This window comes from Zophobas morio, unplaced genomic scaffold (assembly GCF_036711695.1).
Source record: "Zophobas morio isolate AGI-343-1 ecotype UQ-CSIRO unplaced genomic scaffold, CSIRO_AGI_Zmor_V1 ptg000030l, whole genome shotgun sequence".
In the NCBI taxonomy this organism is placed as follows: Eukaryota; Metazoa; Arthropoda; class Insecta; order Coleoptera; family Tenebrionidae; genus Zophobas; species Zophobas morio.
The window spans coordinates 19,836,409-19,853,647 of NW_026972135.1; the positions used below are offsets into that span (position 1 = coordinate 19,836,409).

At 33.0% G+C, this 17,239-nt stretch overlaps 1 protein-coding gene across 1 annotated transcript; it reads left to right on the forward strand.

Moving 5' to 3' along the window:
* Nucleotides 1–44: 44 nt before the first annotated feature.
* Nucleotides 45–16,383, forward strand: LOC135139041 (choline/ethanolamine kinase). Its single transcript, XM_064069120.1, has 5 exons — nucleotides 45–268; nucleotides 526–638; nucleotides 8,863–9,187; nucleotides 12,303–12,579; nucleotides 15,507–16,383. Exons 1-5 carry the CDS (start codon nucleotides 257–259, stop codon nucleotides 15,917–15,919), a joined length of 1,140 nt encoding a protein of 379 aa, XP_063925190.1. The 5' UTR covers nucleotides 45–256; the 3' UTR covers nucleotides 15,920–16,383.
* The last annotated feature ends 856 nt before the right edge of the window (nucleotides 16,384–17,239 follow it).

Consider the following 17,239-nt stretch of genomic DNA (forward strand, 5'->3'; position numbering starts at 1 on the left):
CATAAAAGTAAACGTCATTTGATACGTCATTCTCATTTCTAACCTCAGCGTATCAAAAACCTGTTTTTCGAGCAAAAATAGCCCCCCCCTTCAGGTCCGTCCAGATAAAAACCAATTTCAGTATTTGCACAATCGTTGTGTAGTGCACGTCAGAGCGTAAAGAGACTGCGTTAGAGCAACACCAATATTTTCTTTTTTTTAATATCGCTTTTCCAGTAACCAATTCTCAGTGAAATAGCCCCATTTGGACTGAAACATGTCTTTGAAGGTGGGTGTTTATGTGTGTGTGTCATAGCGACTGACATCTGTGTAATTCGGTAATTCTGTTGGGTTTTTGTTGTAACGAGGGCTGTACGTCTGCGTGTTATTATCGATTTTGTTCAGACCGTAAGTGCAAGCACAATTTGAAGGGCGGCGGTTGGAAGCCCCTTGAAAATTATGCGAATTTTTGCAAATTTGTCGCCTCAAGTCATGCACAAGAGGTTCTTTAGTAATAAGTCATTTCAAGATTTGTTGTGTGGACAGGTGTCAGGTGATTCGAATGAAATGAAGGAGCTGGCGTCAAGGATATGCAGGGATTATTTGTATGGGCCTTGGAAGAGTGTTACTCCGCAGAATATTGGCTTCAAACATATCAGGTGAGAAAAATGTTGTTGGAGAGTTTGTGGATGTATGGGGAAAGTGGTACATGCAGTTGAGAGAAGTGATTGGTGGAGGGTCGGAAGCGTTTTCAGTGTGTTGTCTTACGCCAGAACCAGTTTTACATTTGGACTAGTTGTGGGAAGAAATCTATTAATGCAAAAGAGATTAAAAACGTTCAAAATTTCAGCTTTTAAACTAAAGTTTCAACTTTGCTTACTTTAAAACGGAAAATTAGAAGATATTTTTATACATAACATGAATGAAATAATGGATAAATTGTAATCCAATTTTGTCATAAGAAAGGCAAAATAATTCAACAGATTAACACCTACGTTTTTATACTTTGTCATAGAATGTGATGTAAAATAATATATATTTATTTTATTAAGCGTTTAAGTGATACTTTATGTGTCGGAGTGTGGACGATTAAACCCGAGCGATAGCGAGGCGAAGTAAGTCCATACGAGTCACATAAAATCACCTAAACTCCGAAAGAAATCAATATTTTATTTTCAAACGATCAATATTCTTTTGAAACGATTATTTTCTGTTCCCTTGTTTCTTTAAAAAAGGCCTTGCATTGACTTATCTTGGTTACTAATATGGTTGACAACCACGATCATTTTCACATTAACTTATTCTATTTTTTATACTTCGGCGAAGTATAAGCAATTCGTCGCTCAAACGCGCCGTCATAGAAATGAGAGTTAAACTTCTATAGTGTTAATTATATGATACTTACACTCCATAGACACACTTAAATTCCGGTAACAACGTCCTATAAGTGTTAATTATATGACGTTTAAAAATAAAAATTAATTAACACTTATAGGACGTTGTTACCGGAGTTTGTGTCATTTTGATGATAGCCTGTTTAAGCCTTTGACTGGCGTATAAGTGCTACTTATAGTATAAATGAGACTTCCATACTCACTCTGCCGGGATATAATAGAATACGTTTAGGGGAATATCATCGTGGTTGTCAACCATATGATATTCCCTTACTATGGTAAGTCAATGCAAGAGATTTTTTAATGAAGCAAGGAGACAGAAAATAATCGTTTCAAAAGAGTATTAATCGTTTGAAATGAAAATATTATTGACGCAAAGTAGAAAAATAAAATATTGTATTTCATTCGGAGTTTATCTTGACTTTATCTGACTCCTATAGACTTAATTCCCCTGGCTATCACTCGCCGTTTAATCGTTCATAGTCCCTCACGTAGTGTCACTCATAATAAAATAAATCTCTATTGTGGCGAAATATGTTAAACTAAATATATTACGATTTTTTGGAAATCACCATATTATTAACAACAACCAGAAAATTGGAATAATTTGACAACATCGCACCGGAACTTTAAAAATAAAACATGTTGTGAAGCTTAGAAGCTTAGAAACAGCCAATCAGGGCACGTAAAAATGTATAGGATGTTTCATTGAAAAAAGTAAGTTGCATGTTGCCCCTCAGATATAGTTGAAAATAATTTTAGGTTATACAGTTCGAAAAGTCGTGTAACTATTTTTTTCCATCTATTAATAATTTATGAGATCGAAGGGTCTGCGCTTATTGACTCACCCTATCTATATAAATATATCTTATCTGAAATCCATACTTTACTGAGATTTTCTGTACAAAAAAAGATGTTTACCGGTTTCTGTCTATTAAATGTCTGTTTACATTTACAAATGTTGACTGGTAGGAAAGCCATAACTGTATCCTGTATGTAAAATCGGTAGGGTAATATATTACCCAGTGGCGGCTCGTGACTGTCTGATGTGGTGAGGCGATGATAGAAGTTTGACAATAATAATATTAATAATAATCAAATTAATTAAATTAATGTCATTAATGCATATTACTTGGTCTTAGGGTCATACTAGTTAGTAATGATAGAAGTCTGGCCCGAATATCGGTCATTTCCGGCTCAGTGGTAGGTCCTAATAATAATAATAATATTAATAATAACACTCATAACACATTTAATCAACAATGTTTTCACAAGTCAAAATTTTGTTTAAACTAACACTTTCTTGGAGAGATTCGGGAATAGTTGTTGTGTTCCTTTCTAAAGGTTTTAGACCCATAAAATTTTTAATGTGTACTTTGGAACTTTCATGTAACTTTGCACTTCAGATGAAATTATGTAAATCGTTATATCCCGAGACGTCGTACAAATATTACGGCAGAGCAATTTATATGTTTCGTATCAAGTTGATTTAAAAGACTTGGAGTACTGACGATTCTGTCGCTTATCAATGGAAGTTAAATGAATTAACGATTTTGACTGGTCGATATTTAGCAAAATTTGCCGACGTTCTAGCTCGGTTCGCTGTGAAAACGGTGTTTCCAGAAGGAACATGAACATGAAAATGGTTTAACGCCGAAAATGGCCGAGAAGCACCGAAGATATCGCCTCAGTTCCGAGCGAACGCATGTATAGGGGTATAGGAGCTGAACCATGGAAATCCGTGTCTGTGATTGGGCTTCGTTGGTTCAAGTGAACCGACGTTCTGGCCGCTTCAGTTAAAGAACTAGGGGCATAAATCGTACAGTATTCAACCGAAAATGTCAGCAGAAAGCGTAAAAAATAAAAAATCATCTACAGATTTGCCATTTCAACATTGGTATTTTTGTAACTAAAAATGCATTGAAAGCTCTTTTTTAATTACAAATTAAGTCAATCTGTTCTTAAGATATATGCTGTGAGGCGCCGCCTCACTTGCCTCATCTGACGAGCCGCCACTGATATTACCTTACCGAAATGTCAATTGTTAACATTTGTCAAGGAATTGAAAAGCAATGAATGTGGAAAGCAATAATGTAAGTAACTTAATATTTTAATTTTGTGACTTTTTAGTAAGTAAAAAATTGATATTTCATTTTTTTCAATTTTGGTTTTAATTGCTTGTAAATTTACCAGATTTTGATAGATGATCGTAAATTTTAAGTGCAATTTTGGAATGCTGTTACTTTACAGTTTATGGAATAATTTTACGAGGGTACGTTTTGATGGTGGTAATAAACGTCCGTATAACAATAATATCGTCTATCAACAAAATGTTTCATTTGTAAAAAGAGAAAATAAAAAAATTGTAAAAAATTTCATTATTTGATAGCATACTCGATAATCAGCTTTTTAAAAAGCTTGAGTCTTACGATATAACAGGAATTTGGACCTTGTTGTCATATATTTAAGCAATAGAACACAGGTTCTTGATAGTAAAAAGTTAGCCGTTTGTATTTTTGAATTACCTAAGTGATTTACTTCTTAATATGTCTAATGTTAATACCGTGGTGTATCGTAACGATACAACTTTTTCCTTAAACCAAAAAATAAGTAACTTGCCTCAACCAATACAATATATTATTCAACAAACTATCAGCTGATTCCTTTTGAAAGAGTTAACAAAGAAAAAATTAAATAATTGAATTTAATAAATTAGTAATCAAATTCATGATTATCACAGTTTTCAGTATAACAAAATTCAGTCAATTAAATTCCTCGTATTGTTTTTTGATAATTAAAATTACTTTCTATGTGATAAATTGGCGAATCATGTGTTCATTATTTATTAATGGGTTGGTGAAGTGCGAGTTTAATTTATTTTACTTTGTTGAGCTCTCTTCTATGTTGTGGCAACATATACGTATTTTAGAAAGAATATTTTTACCACTGAAAAAACTATGCCAGCTGTAGTCACTTACATCATATTTTCAATGATTTAAATGTTTTGACTGTGTGGTGCACCTTCATTATGTTAAATCAGCGTGTCTGTGTTAAATGTTACAAGGGAAACAAACAGCAAATTTACACATAAATTGAAGCTTCAATATTTTTCCATTCATTATGTAATATAGAAATCTTCTTTTTTTATTAATATTATACTACATTTTATTTGATGCAATGAATTTTGATTTGATTATATTATATCCTCTTTGCTATTGGGCATGTCCATACAGTGTAGAATTTCTAGGATTAATAAACATGTTGTTCGTGGTTTTATGATTCATATTTAAATTATTTATTATTTAAAATTGCAGGAAGTCATATTAATTTGAAATGCATACATAATTGATGCTTTCGAGTCTTATTGCAGCTAGTGCCAATCAATTTTGTTACATATCTTATTAGTTTATAACGTACTCCATTTCATCTAGAATAATTTAGTTTTAGGAAATATATTTAGTAGCAAATATCAGCTCTGTTTGTCACGGGCTGTAAATGCTATTGTTATACGTTATTGTAATGTAAATAAAAGTGGAATTACCTCTTAATCCCATGGAACACAATAGTTATCATTAGATCATAGTTCCGCAGAAAAGCGAATAATTTGTACGAATTTCGCAAAAAAGGGAATAATTTGCATGTTTCAGATGTTTACGTTTTGTTAACTAGATTTTTAAAATATTCGTATCTGAAATGTATTCTTTTTAAGTTAAACGTATGCGTTATTAGGGGAGTAATATTTATTAAATCCGGGAGAATTTCACTTATTAATGATTAAATTTATGTTAGAGTTTGTGTCGAATTGTGCCGAATTTGTCAAAAAATACAGGATTGGATGAAAATATTCAACACATCTCAAAAACTATACATCATAATTATTTCAACATACATAAAATTTTATCAAGAAAATTGTACATGTTGCTTAACTATCAACCTCTATTTTAAATTTTGTATATATTCAAAACAATAATTAAAATTATGATGTCAAATTTTATTTTTCGATTATGCCATTAGAAAACATCGACATATTTTGTTTATTTTTTTCTGGAAAGTTAACCACGTCATCTCAAAACATAATAATATTTCTTAGAATACAGGTGATTGTATTTCAATAATGTTTTTAGAACTGTGTACAAAGAATGTTAAAAAAACATGTTTATCTGGTTTCTCCATAGTTCTTTATAATAGCAACTAATCTTTTCTCTATTAGGACGAGATGCCTATCTTTTACAGTTCTCAAGATGTGAGTTCCAAGAAAAATGTTTGTTTTATTGATTTTGAGTATGTAAATAAATGGCTGTAATCCAAAAATGCGTTTCTACGTAATGTAATCATTTTGAATTTGGCACAAGAAAATAATATTAGGAATAAAAATTTCTCCACAACTGATAACGTAAAGGATAGGTTTAAAATATGTTTTTGTATTGATAATCTAGTTTGAGATTTATATCTATACCAGTCTATAGCGATCTAAAAATTTTATTGGTATTAGCCATCAGATAATATTTTTTCGTGACTTGGCAGATTAGAAATGTGTTTGTATTACTGATCAAATCAAAATTTAATTAACGATTGTCTGGTACAAATAGCGATAATGCTGATTGTCGTACAGCTGTAATGACGTGATTACAATATCTACGCAGAATATAAAATGAAAATAAATATTTTCTTATTTGACGAACAGACTACACACATATCAATTTAATTTACTGTGCGAACATTCTGAGTATTTTTTTTTTGTACGAGAGGTAAATATAGATCAAATTTTACAAAAAAAGAAAAGGGAGAACCTGTTTTAGATTTTTTTTTCATAAATCAAGTAATTAGCGTTCGCTCCTGGTTATGGTAGAAACACATAGTTATCTACAACAAATAAGTCTGTTAAATGATTATAACAGCCGTGGCTGTTACAGTACTGTTATGCCTATTTAACAGTTACGTATCCTGAAAAATATGTTTAGGCAACCATTATAAATCTAGTCATTTTACGTCCATGAAGTGTCACTTTTTTGTACTGATATGTCAAAATTATTTTTTTAGACTCACTTGTCACTTTTTTGTACCCACGTTTCTGTCCTTGGACCTGTGTGTTGTCCATTTTTTAAAATAAGAAAGCCAAAAGCGCCGTTATTTGACCTCCACCTTTACTGAATATCGTTATGAAATGCGATGGTAGAATAGCAAAGTAGGATTCTGGTTTTTATCAAATCTTCAGGGCCTTTCATCTAACAACGAAAAAATATTTTCCAAGCTCAAAATCACTTGCATAACCAATTATTTTTCTGTATGGTCGCCTAAAAACGTGTGTGATCTCAACCAAACAGAACTTTTTCGGCCTCATCTGATTTGTAGGTCTCAGACCCAAACTGCAGATTGGCTGAAAAAGTTCTTTATGGCCTTGATACATAAATATTTTAATCTTATAACCAGTAAAAGGCATAGAATTAAAGGCTTAACGGGTTTACGTCATTAATAAACTATGATCAGTCAGTTGTCAGTTACTTAAATTATTAATTTCGAGTAATACTCGAAAGTCGACGATAGCGATTTTGGTCATGAAATTGGACGCATTTTTGTATTATCTCTCATCTGTTCGTGGAATATATGATATGAATCAGTAATTATAAGTGCTTCGAATTTTTGACAAGTTCAATGTAAATGTAGCAATTTAATTTCATTAGTGTGTCTGACAGATTCTGTTTAAACGAAATTAGAAAACGCGTATTAATGGTAAAACCAGTTGCTTCATTTCGGGTTATCTATATATATGTGTATATCCACATATACAATTAAAAAAAAAAAAATAAACACATTCCACACAAAATATTGTAGTATTAGTAACGACATAATCATTGAACCTTGGTCACAGTGTGTGAATTTTTGTAACATTCCAATTAGATTAACGCTATCGCATTTTTATAGTAAATAAATACATATATTGCTAATTCAATTAGTATGATACTGGCGTCCACACTGACTTGGAATTTTTTGCGGTTTCTATATATTATTATGCTGCACTGTTGCTCTTATGCAGACGTTCAGAATTCTCAAAAAAATCGTTATGAATTTCTTGTAAGAATAATGTAATACTTGTTTCTAATCTGGTGATTTTTAATTGTTGATAACCTTTTCGTCGGTAACCTTTCGATAATGGAGGTTATGTGCTACAATAAATTTTCAAATACCAAAATTACGACCTTTTATAAGGGTCAGCGTTCTAACCTCTTCCGAAACTGTTATATACGTTGATTCTTTTTCGCAGAACAAAACGGTCACGGGTTTTGTAATGTGTTATATGAGTCATTTAAAATTGATATAAAGTGTTTACTACAACGAAACCGGCAAAACAATAATGGAAAAGTTAAGTGCATTTATTATATGCTGATAATTTTTAGGTGGGACATTGTGATAATATAGCAATTGTTCGTTTTCATCGAGAACTGAATTCAATTTTCTTTAGAACAGGTATTTTTACATTAAAAATTTTAATAACTTTCCATGGAAGTTTCTAAAAACTTGATGAAGACAACGATTTATTTTAATTATTTAAAACAGATGGGCTGTGATCTTAAAAGGTTACATAACAATTTCGCCCTGGCATTTATACATATACTTATCTATAATCACATAAACTAATTAGTGATATTGTTGATTTGGTACATGGTCGCGACCTGACTTTGAAGCTATATAGTAAAATTACTATATAGCTTCAAAGTCACGTGCTTCGTTCGCTCTATATGCTGCGCTATATTTACTTTTTTGTCTAGCCAACTTTTTCAAACACATTGTAGTTCTAGTAAAGAAGTAAAAGTTAGGTGTTGAATTTTATCGAACCCTGCCGACTGTATATTTTTACAATAGATTTGAAATTGATCTTACTGAATGATTTGTAATTTTGATCTTTGTATCAATGCCAATTTTTCAAGTGGGTTCAGACATCCAAGATGGTATTTTATTTCGTCCTACCGGCGCATTTTTATACACTCATTTATAATCTTTCAGTGGTAACGAACCTAGTCTTTTGTTCTAGAATCTTTTTAAATAGTCTAAAAAAATAGTACCTATAATATAACACACAAGTATTGGTGTTAAAACAGAATGTTATATTCACACTTTTAAAATCTATCAATTGAAGAATTTTTAGTTTGGGAAGTAATGACAAGTTAGGTGTTAGGTTAAGTTTTAATGAGCAAAAATCATGAGTTGTGTATTGTAAAAATATAATCCTGTTGTTGATTTAAGCATTTAAGCCACTAGTAAACTCGTGGTAGTGTCTTACTGTTAGTCAGTATATACAGTCTTGTCAAAATGAATTACTATTCTGAAACCATAAATTACTTCAGTTATGTGGAACTCAAAAGGCATTTTTCAAGTAACAATTATATTATGCCTTAGACCCTCTTTTCAATACAAAAAAAAAATAGCTGGAAACTGGTTAATGCAATAAAATGCAAAACAAATGACTTAATGTGTTGGTCTTCTTTTCCAGTGGGGGCTTGTCCAACCTTCTCTACCACATATCCCTCCCCGAGTCCCTCGTTAAAGAAACAAAGGACTTAACCGAGCCCAAGGAGGTACTCATACGAATATACGGCCAAACCCACGGCGAGCACGCTCTCGAAGCTCTAATCACCGAAAGCGTTGTTTTTACTCTCCTCTCAGAAAGAGGTCTAGGACCAAAACTACACGGCGTTTTTCCAGGAGGTCGTATCGAGCAATACATCAATGCCAGACCGTTAATAACAAAAGAGTTGGCCGATGAGAAGTTATCGGTAAAGATTGCACAGAAAATGGCTTCTATACACACCATGGAGGTAAGGTTTTCAATTTTTGTTAAAAGTCAAACCGAAGGTAATTTTTATTATTTCTTAAACTTTGAAGTCAATTTGTATTCTCTTTATTTTTTATTATTTTCGGTGAGCTGCGCTGCATCCTGGAGACTCGCGAGCGAGTTTTATGTGATCGGTTACGAAAGTTGTTAAAGAACTGGGTCATTTGTGAAGTAATTAGGTAATTAGTGTTTTTCCTCAAATCGTGGAAAAGTACAAAAGGTGTTTACAGGTTGGGCTTATCTCGATCGAGTGCATTCTAAGAGTAAATAAGTTGCGTATTGTTTTTGACAATTTTTAAAGAGAAACTGTTATTCAGAACTTTCATGGTCTCATTATTATGCGACCTTTATAAATGAATAAAAAGAAATGTTTACAAACAACGCAAATAAAATGTGGGCGTCCGATAAGGGACAAACTAACAGATGTGATACTGTGCGAAAATGATAAATTAATTGATGCGTAGGTGTTTTTATTAATTGCGATATCATTTGTCGAGTTATTACGACACCTTGCACTTTAATAACTTTATTGTGTTGCTTTTACAAACATTTACAAAGGTTTCGCCATTCGTATCTACTAAATAGAACAAGTTGTGAGTAATTTTGCAATGTACGTTTCAAGGTGAAACGTGCATTGATCGCATTTTCCTGTTTAAAATTTTTAAATCAATATTGAGGAAATGCAGATTATTGACATATTTTGATTAGCATGCGCCCTGAATAACGTTTCAGAGATTAAACGTTTATGCTCGCCTTCACTGATGTCTTCATTTTTTTGGTGAAAGTATCTAAAGACGGCGAATGACGTATACTGTTTATAAATAACCGAGTTTCTAAATAGGGTTCATTATGCTAAACAAAGAAACACACTTATCAAGAAGGAAAATTTATGAATGATTTCAGTTAGAGGAAAATTTTTGTATTTGTTCATCAGACATCGAGCAGAGATTAAATACTCTAATTACATAATGTCACTGTGATCAATGAAATAGAAATATTTGAAATAATTGAGTCAAGTTCAAACGTGATGATTTTTCAAATATGGTGGATTTATCAGAATTCCTGATACAGTCGAGACAGTTGCAAAAATTTGTATTGTTTAAATTTTTTGTAAAAATTAGAAAAGTAATTGTTTACAGAAATTAAACTGTCAAGAAAATATTACGAAAGGTATTTTAAGCATATAAAGATGTTGGATTAGTAGATAATAAATTATCTACGTTCGTTTGTTTTATTGTGTTTGTACGCCGGATGTCGCAAAAACAGACTTCCTTGGGTAATAGAAGCTTATATAATACGATTATTCTTTATTTGTGTACCACGTGGTAATATAAACAGACGAGTTTAAAGTGCATATGGTATAAAAACTCACAAACATGTGTTAGTCTTCTTTGCTTGTGGAGCTCGCTACGCTCGCGTTCATTTCAACGGAATTAAGTTTAAAAACAAAATACATACAGACTTCTTATCAATCCGAAACATAAAGCAGATTGCAATTGAAAGTAAATTCTATAAACAAAAAACAAAACTAAACCGTTTTCTTCGAAGATCTAGTAAATTTAAAAATAAGCGATGTCCAAGATATTTTTGGAAGTGAAAGCAAACGGACCGAATTTGTGGATGTTTTTTAATCTGTAGACATGTTTATGATATTATAATGAAATTTTTGTTTGCAGTTTTATTGTTTCGCAATTAAATGTGCCAATTCTTCAGTACTTATTTCTTTCTCATTGGTTTCCAAATATTATGACAGTTAAGCAGTTTTTTTTCGTTTTTGTATCTTTTCTGTGGTTGTCAATTTCTTAATTTTTGCAGTAAGTAATAAAATTGTCACTCTCAGAATCTCATATCCACCAGTCCCGGCGTAGCGATTTTGACTCTTATCGTATCACACCCCTATGAAAAATAATATTTAAAATATCCTGTTTTGGCGTTTTCAAAGATTGATCACATACAGTCAACAATAATTCTGGATTTCACTAGATCTCCATGTTTCCTCAACGTGACATTTATCGTAAGTGGCGTGTATTGAAGTGATTAGCAAAATAGTTTTTAACACTTGTGACGATCTTAGTGATAAAGAAATATTAATTTAATTATCTCATTCATCGTGTTTTTCATCAATGTCAACAAATGACATAAAGGGTGTAGATATAAAAATTAATTTTATTTCACACGGTAAAACTTATCAATGTGTTTTATCAGCGCCAGCGTTTACTGTTTTATTTATTTTTTTTTGTCTATGTGTATATACATCAATTTTTGGACCGATCACATAAACAAATCAAACCGACTTTTGTGAATTTTTCTTTCCACGGATCGGCGCCCGCTTCACCTTTATCTCATCTCACACACATATGGGGATTGTTGTTGTTATGTTCTAGCGTGGGTCGTATCGTGGACCGATACATCTCGAATCTCACTCTCAGTGCCTTCCTGAGGCGCACACAACAGCCCGTTTCTGTTAAAACGTACTGTTATGTTACGAGAACCACCATTTGGGACGTCCAAGCGTAGGAATCATTCATATGAACTTTAAAAAACACATAAAAAACGAAAAAAATTTAAACCGAGACCGTTTGACATGTTTTTTGTCGAAACCGAGACCAGAGTAGGATGACGCTGACGTATAAGTACGTCGTGCTTTCTTGCTTTAACTAATTTCTCAGTTAATTCATTCATCACGCTTTTCTCATCCCATAATTTTTGATTTTTGGTTTGTTGAAATTTTCACTGTAGCGACTTTATGCAAGGCGCTATGGCCGTTTGCGTCAGGTCGCTTCTGCATGTTTTCTGAACAAAGAAACAAACACATTGTGATAACCGGTTTGTTGACTTGTTTATGTGCTAACTTGACTTTTAGGTGAACGATTGGTAAGTTCTTGCAATTATTACGAGTCCTTTAATGTATATATTTACTTGAAATTTTGAAAAGAAAAATTTGACGAACCAAAAACTTCTAGAAGGCGTTTTTGCAGTGAAATCCCGACAGGAAACATGTCTTGCAAACTTTCAATCTTATTAACTATTTACGTTGTTGATTGAGTACACACTTTGTCAAGTCGGGGGTAGGTTTTTCACTATTTTGCATGTTTCAGGTTCCGCTGCACAAAGAACCCGGTTGGTTATGGGACACAATTGATAGGTGGCTGAAAACGTGCGAATCTAAGTTGAAAAGTGACGACGTACCCGATTTTATTCGTGACGTCGTTAATGTTGATATAAACGCCGAAGTGGATTGGCTGAAAAAACGGCTAGAGATGGAAAATTGCTCGGTCGTGTTTTGCCATAACGATATGCAAGAAGGAAATATTTTGATACGGCAAGACGGACCAGAAAATAATAACAATGATGACCCTGAAATTGTGGTTATTGGTGAGTTTGTTTTTGTTTGTTGGAGGTAGTAGTTTTTTGCGGGAATACTGATTGGCGAGGAATCTCTAATTGAGTGCGGAAAATTCGACGAAACGGCAAGGTGATTTAGAAATACATTCAGATACGTAATTGGAAGTGGTTGGATTTCCAGTTTGTGATATAACATGTTGCATTGAGTGGAAGAATACTGACATTTAAAATTTCAGAATTCGGCGTACAAATTATTTTGAAATACCAAATATCTTAAAATCTACGCGTCAAATAAAATATTTAATGAATAAACAATGGCTGATATGCATAAAGTTAAGTAAATACTTTATTCTGAAATGTCTAAGTATTACTGGCCTTCATATAAATAAAAATAAGCTTTAACTTAAAGTGCATACTTAATCCTACCTATTTAAAACAAATCTAGTTTTTATTTAACTTTGCAGTAAATGCTCAGTCGTTTATGCATAAAAAACTTTTTGCTTGAAATCATACGTAAGAACTTACGTGATTTAACCGATTGAATTAAATCAAACTGAATCATCTTGCTAGGTGATTCAGGTTTTGTTTTTGCCCCTTGGCTGACAACATCTTATTGAGATCCAAAAGACCGTGTGAAAAAATATTTTAACGAAGAACACACGAGAAATAGTCGTCATCGAAATATGTTTTGGACAATAAATGTATTCAAATTTTATGAAATAATATAGTCGGTACTTGTGCTTTATGAATCCGCTTTGACTTTTACTCTGGACATTCAGATTTTCGCAAAAAAAATCCAAATTGTCTCACAATCGTTTATACTAATAAGAAAAACGGAATGTATTAGCTCAATTGGTTATAACGATCTGCTAATAAAGCGATCACGCCTTCCATACCGTCGCAGATTCGATATCCTCATGGATCGCTTTATTTTTTCTTACACTTTGACTGACGTATGTTTTTTTTTCCATTAAAAAAAATATATCAAGTTTGAAATATTGTCAAATATTTTATAAAAATGTAAACAATACTCGATGTGTCAAAAATAAACGCCACTAAAGAAATAGAAGAAATTATGTTTTAACTGAGGAGAAGAAGTTAAATATCCTATACTGTGCAGAAGTCCGTATGTTTAATTGAAAAAAAAATAGCATTTTTTTTTAATTAAACATAGACTTTATGGTGTATATTTAGAGTTAAAAAAAATACTGTATATGTAATCTATAATAATGGCCGAGTTCAGTAATAATAGCACATCATCGACGCACTGCATAAATGACTTTATTTAAAATATTGAACGTATGTCACAGACGCTGCTTCCTTTTGGGTGCCTCTCGTCAATATATTCTTCAACAGTTTTCTCATATTATCACGGACTTAAATAAAACAGTATTTATAGATTTTCTCTCGTATTCACAGTCTTCTTTTTGATAAAGCTTGCCGTGAACTTTAGCACCATTCATTCATAATTTTTTTGCCATTTTCTATTTGCGACAGCTCCAAAGTGCACTTGTCGGATTAATTTAGTCCTTGTATCAGGAATTAAGATCTGCTTATGGTCAACAAAAGTCGTGCGCTCTGTTAAATCCTGTTCCAGTTCTTGTTTATATTCACTTTTTTTTATCTTAAATACATGTCCCAGAATTGGAATTTAACAGAAGTTAAAAAATGCGACGCAGTAGCCGTCTTTATAAAAAACAACAGAGCGCATGTCTATAGAATTAATAAGTTGAGAATAGTTATTTACATTATGAGTGCGGTAGGTAACATTTTGCAGGTTGAGGTCCTAATTTGCCACCCGACGCGAAGCGGAGGGTGGCATGGGAGCGAAACCTGCAAAATGTCTAACGCACGAAAATTGTATTCAATTTTTTCGCTGACATTGATTTTACTTTAAAAAATATTTGTTTTTAAAAGTATTTTTCGAAATGGAAATAATGAAGTGACAGTTTATAGACTTGACGTTTACTGAAGGAATCTATAATACCGGCAGCCACGAGATGGCGCCATGTGATTTTTTTTTAATAATTCATTTTTTCTAATTCAAAAGTTTTGATCGAACAAAACATGATGTAAAGTAGTATTCTAGTATGTTTTCTTTTATTATTTATACAGAAATTTTTTTATTAGAGCTTCTAGAGGCTAATGCATATTGAATTACTTTGGCACCCAAAGGCGGTAAAGCAACGGTAAATTGATATTTGGTGCGTAAAGTCATTGTTACGCGGCCTGTCAAAGGTGTATGAATGTTTTGTTTACATGTCAGGAGGCGAAATAGTATATTATTAGCCAAGGTTGCAGAGCCAAGCATTCTAGACCGAGCGCAAATTAGAACCCGAGACGCGCAGCGTCGAGGGCTCTGAGGCGCGAGGTCTAGAAGTGGCTTTGCAACCGTGGTTAATATACTATTTTTTTCACTAGTAGAAACCATAAGACAATAAACTGAAAAAATAAACGTTCAATTTTTTGACGCAACATGATTTTGTTTTGATTTCTAATCAAACTTAATCTAAATCTTCAACACAAAGAAAACCGTTTATACTTGTCGCTGAGTTAATCATTTTACCTTCCACCGTCTACCAACTACCATGCGTATACTCAAGTAATGTTTGTAGCACACATTTGTTCATTTTTTAAGAAATAATCACATCAAACATTGCGTGCATAACCTCAATTTTTCTTTTTGAACCGGTGGTCGCAAAAGTTGAATTTGCTACCACTAAATGAGTCGACATTTGCATGCGTCATGGCTGCTAGTGAAAAAAAACATTTTTAAAACATTGCTCTATTTAATCCAATAGTAGTCACAAATTGGAAAAACTTGTAGTAAACCAGTACATTTCAAAATTGTTTGTGGCGGTTTTAACTGTTCCTCTTTACGTACATTTTATTTTATATTGAGAATGGTGTAATATTTCTATCAATAAATTTAAAGCATCTACTCTTCTGCTTCACAGATTTTGAATACTGCTCATACAACTACCGATCCTTCGATATCGCCAACCATTTCATGGAGTGGATGTACGACTACACTGAACCCGAATATCCCTTCTACAAAGAACAACTAGACCATTACCCCAGCAAGCAGCAGCGGCTACTGTTTATCAAAGCATACCTAGAAGCCAGAGGCTTGAAAGAGAATCCCAAGAAAATCCTGCGAGAGGTGGAAGTGTTCAGTTTGGCTTCTCACTTCTTCTGGGGAATTTGGGGGATCATCAACGCCGGAACGTCGACCATACCTTTTGGGTATTGGGAGTACGGAGCTGCGCGGCTGAAGAATTACTTCCAGCAGAAGAAGAAATTTGCGTTGGACATGACATCGTTGGGAACCTGTTTGCCCACGAAGAGGAAGAGTTGCAGTTTGGAGTGAATTTCGGTTAAAGTCAAATTGTACTTCCGTTTTTAACTTTCGACTAGTCGTCTGAAGGTTGTAAAAAAATTAAGGCTGATGATCTTCACGTGATATTAGTATCAAATGGCTAAAGCTTGAAATGTATGTACCTAATACGAAACCCGTGATTTTGTTAATAGTACGACCATCACTTTTTTGTCAATTCGGGCACGAATTATCTACATTTTTACACTTTCTAGCACACAAGTCGATACTAGAAGATTATTGATCATGTTGGCTTTAATTCCATCATTCTTATTGAATTTTTTTAGGAAAAATGTACTTAATATTCATGGCTTACCGGTGGCTGAATCTTAAATGCATTTGTTGAATTTTTTATTCATTCGTATATACGTGTATATAAGTTATTATGTTGTCATATTATTAAGATGATTTTATCTTTTGTAAATAATTTATTTTAATAAATAATAAGTATGGGAGAACATTTTATTTTCCTAGTTTGATCGTTCTCCGTATAGTAAGCAAATACCCAGACGCAGGACAGGAATCGAACCCGCGATCCAAGGTCTAGCGGGTAGGCGTGAGGTCAACTCATCCATCAGCGGATTCATTTTTGATTTCATGTAATGTGATAGCCGTCACTGTTCGCATTATCAGCCGCCATTCTGACGTCAATATATCTCATCCGCCTCCATTTGTTGCACTGATTTCAGATTGTTGTGTTTTTCAATTCCATGTAATAAAAAACAGACGTTAAGAGATTACCAAATATTATTAGTATGCGTTTCGACATGCATGTGTCAACATGTGTTATCCGCCAGGCTTCGGCATCACGGAAGTGATGCTCATTGCCGCCCGATTGCCAACGCTACAGCAGTCGTGGCCACGTTTGTTGGCACGACGTCGGGAATTCCTAATAACAATGACTACTTTTTCTAGGTTTTCCTCAGTTATACAAGTTCTCCTAGATGTTAAAACTGTCTTAAAAATTAAAAGTGACCGTTCATCACAGTTTTCGTTATGATCTTGATCAGATAAACCCTGAACTGAAACCAATGCCATTGAGTGAGACTACGCTGTCGTATTTAATATTTGTCTGATTGATTCTCCATCACTTTGGTTTTGACTAACTGTGGTTATCACTATTAACAGCATAAAACATACTGTATTTTTGATAACCAATATAGTTATCCTGGGTATATGCTCGGAATGTATACAATGATGCGTTTACGGTCATACAGATCAGGGACTTTCATGTTGTGATGAATAATTGTTGTAATGATTAAGATTTTCAATCTGGCGAGAATAAAGTTTAAATCATTATTTACATTTATTTCA

Coding starts and splice junctions, on each gene's coding strand:
- LOC135139041 (XM_064069120.1), top strand. Junction 639..8,862: donor ATTGGCTTCAAACATATCAG/GTGAGAAAAATG, acceptor CTTCTTTTCCAG/TGGGGGCTTGTCCAACCTTC. Junction 12,580..15,506: donor CCCTGAAATTGTGGTTATTG/GTGAGTTTGTTT, acceptor TCTGCTTCACAG/ATTTTGAATACTGCTCATAC.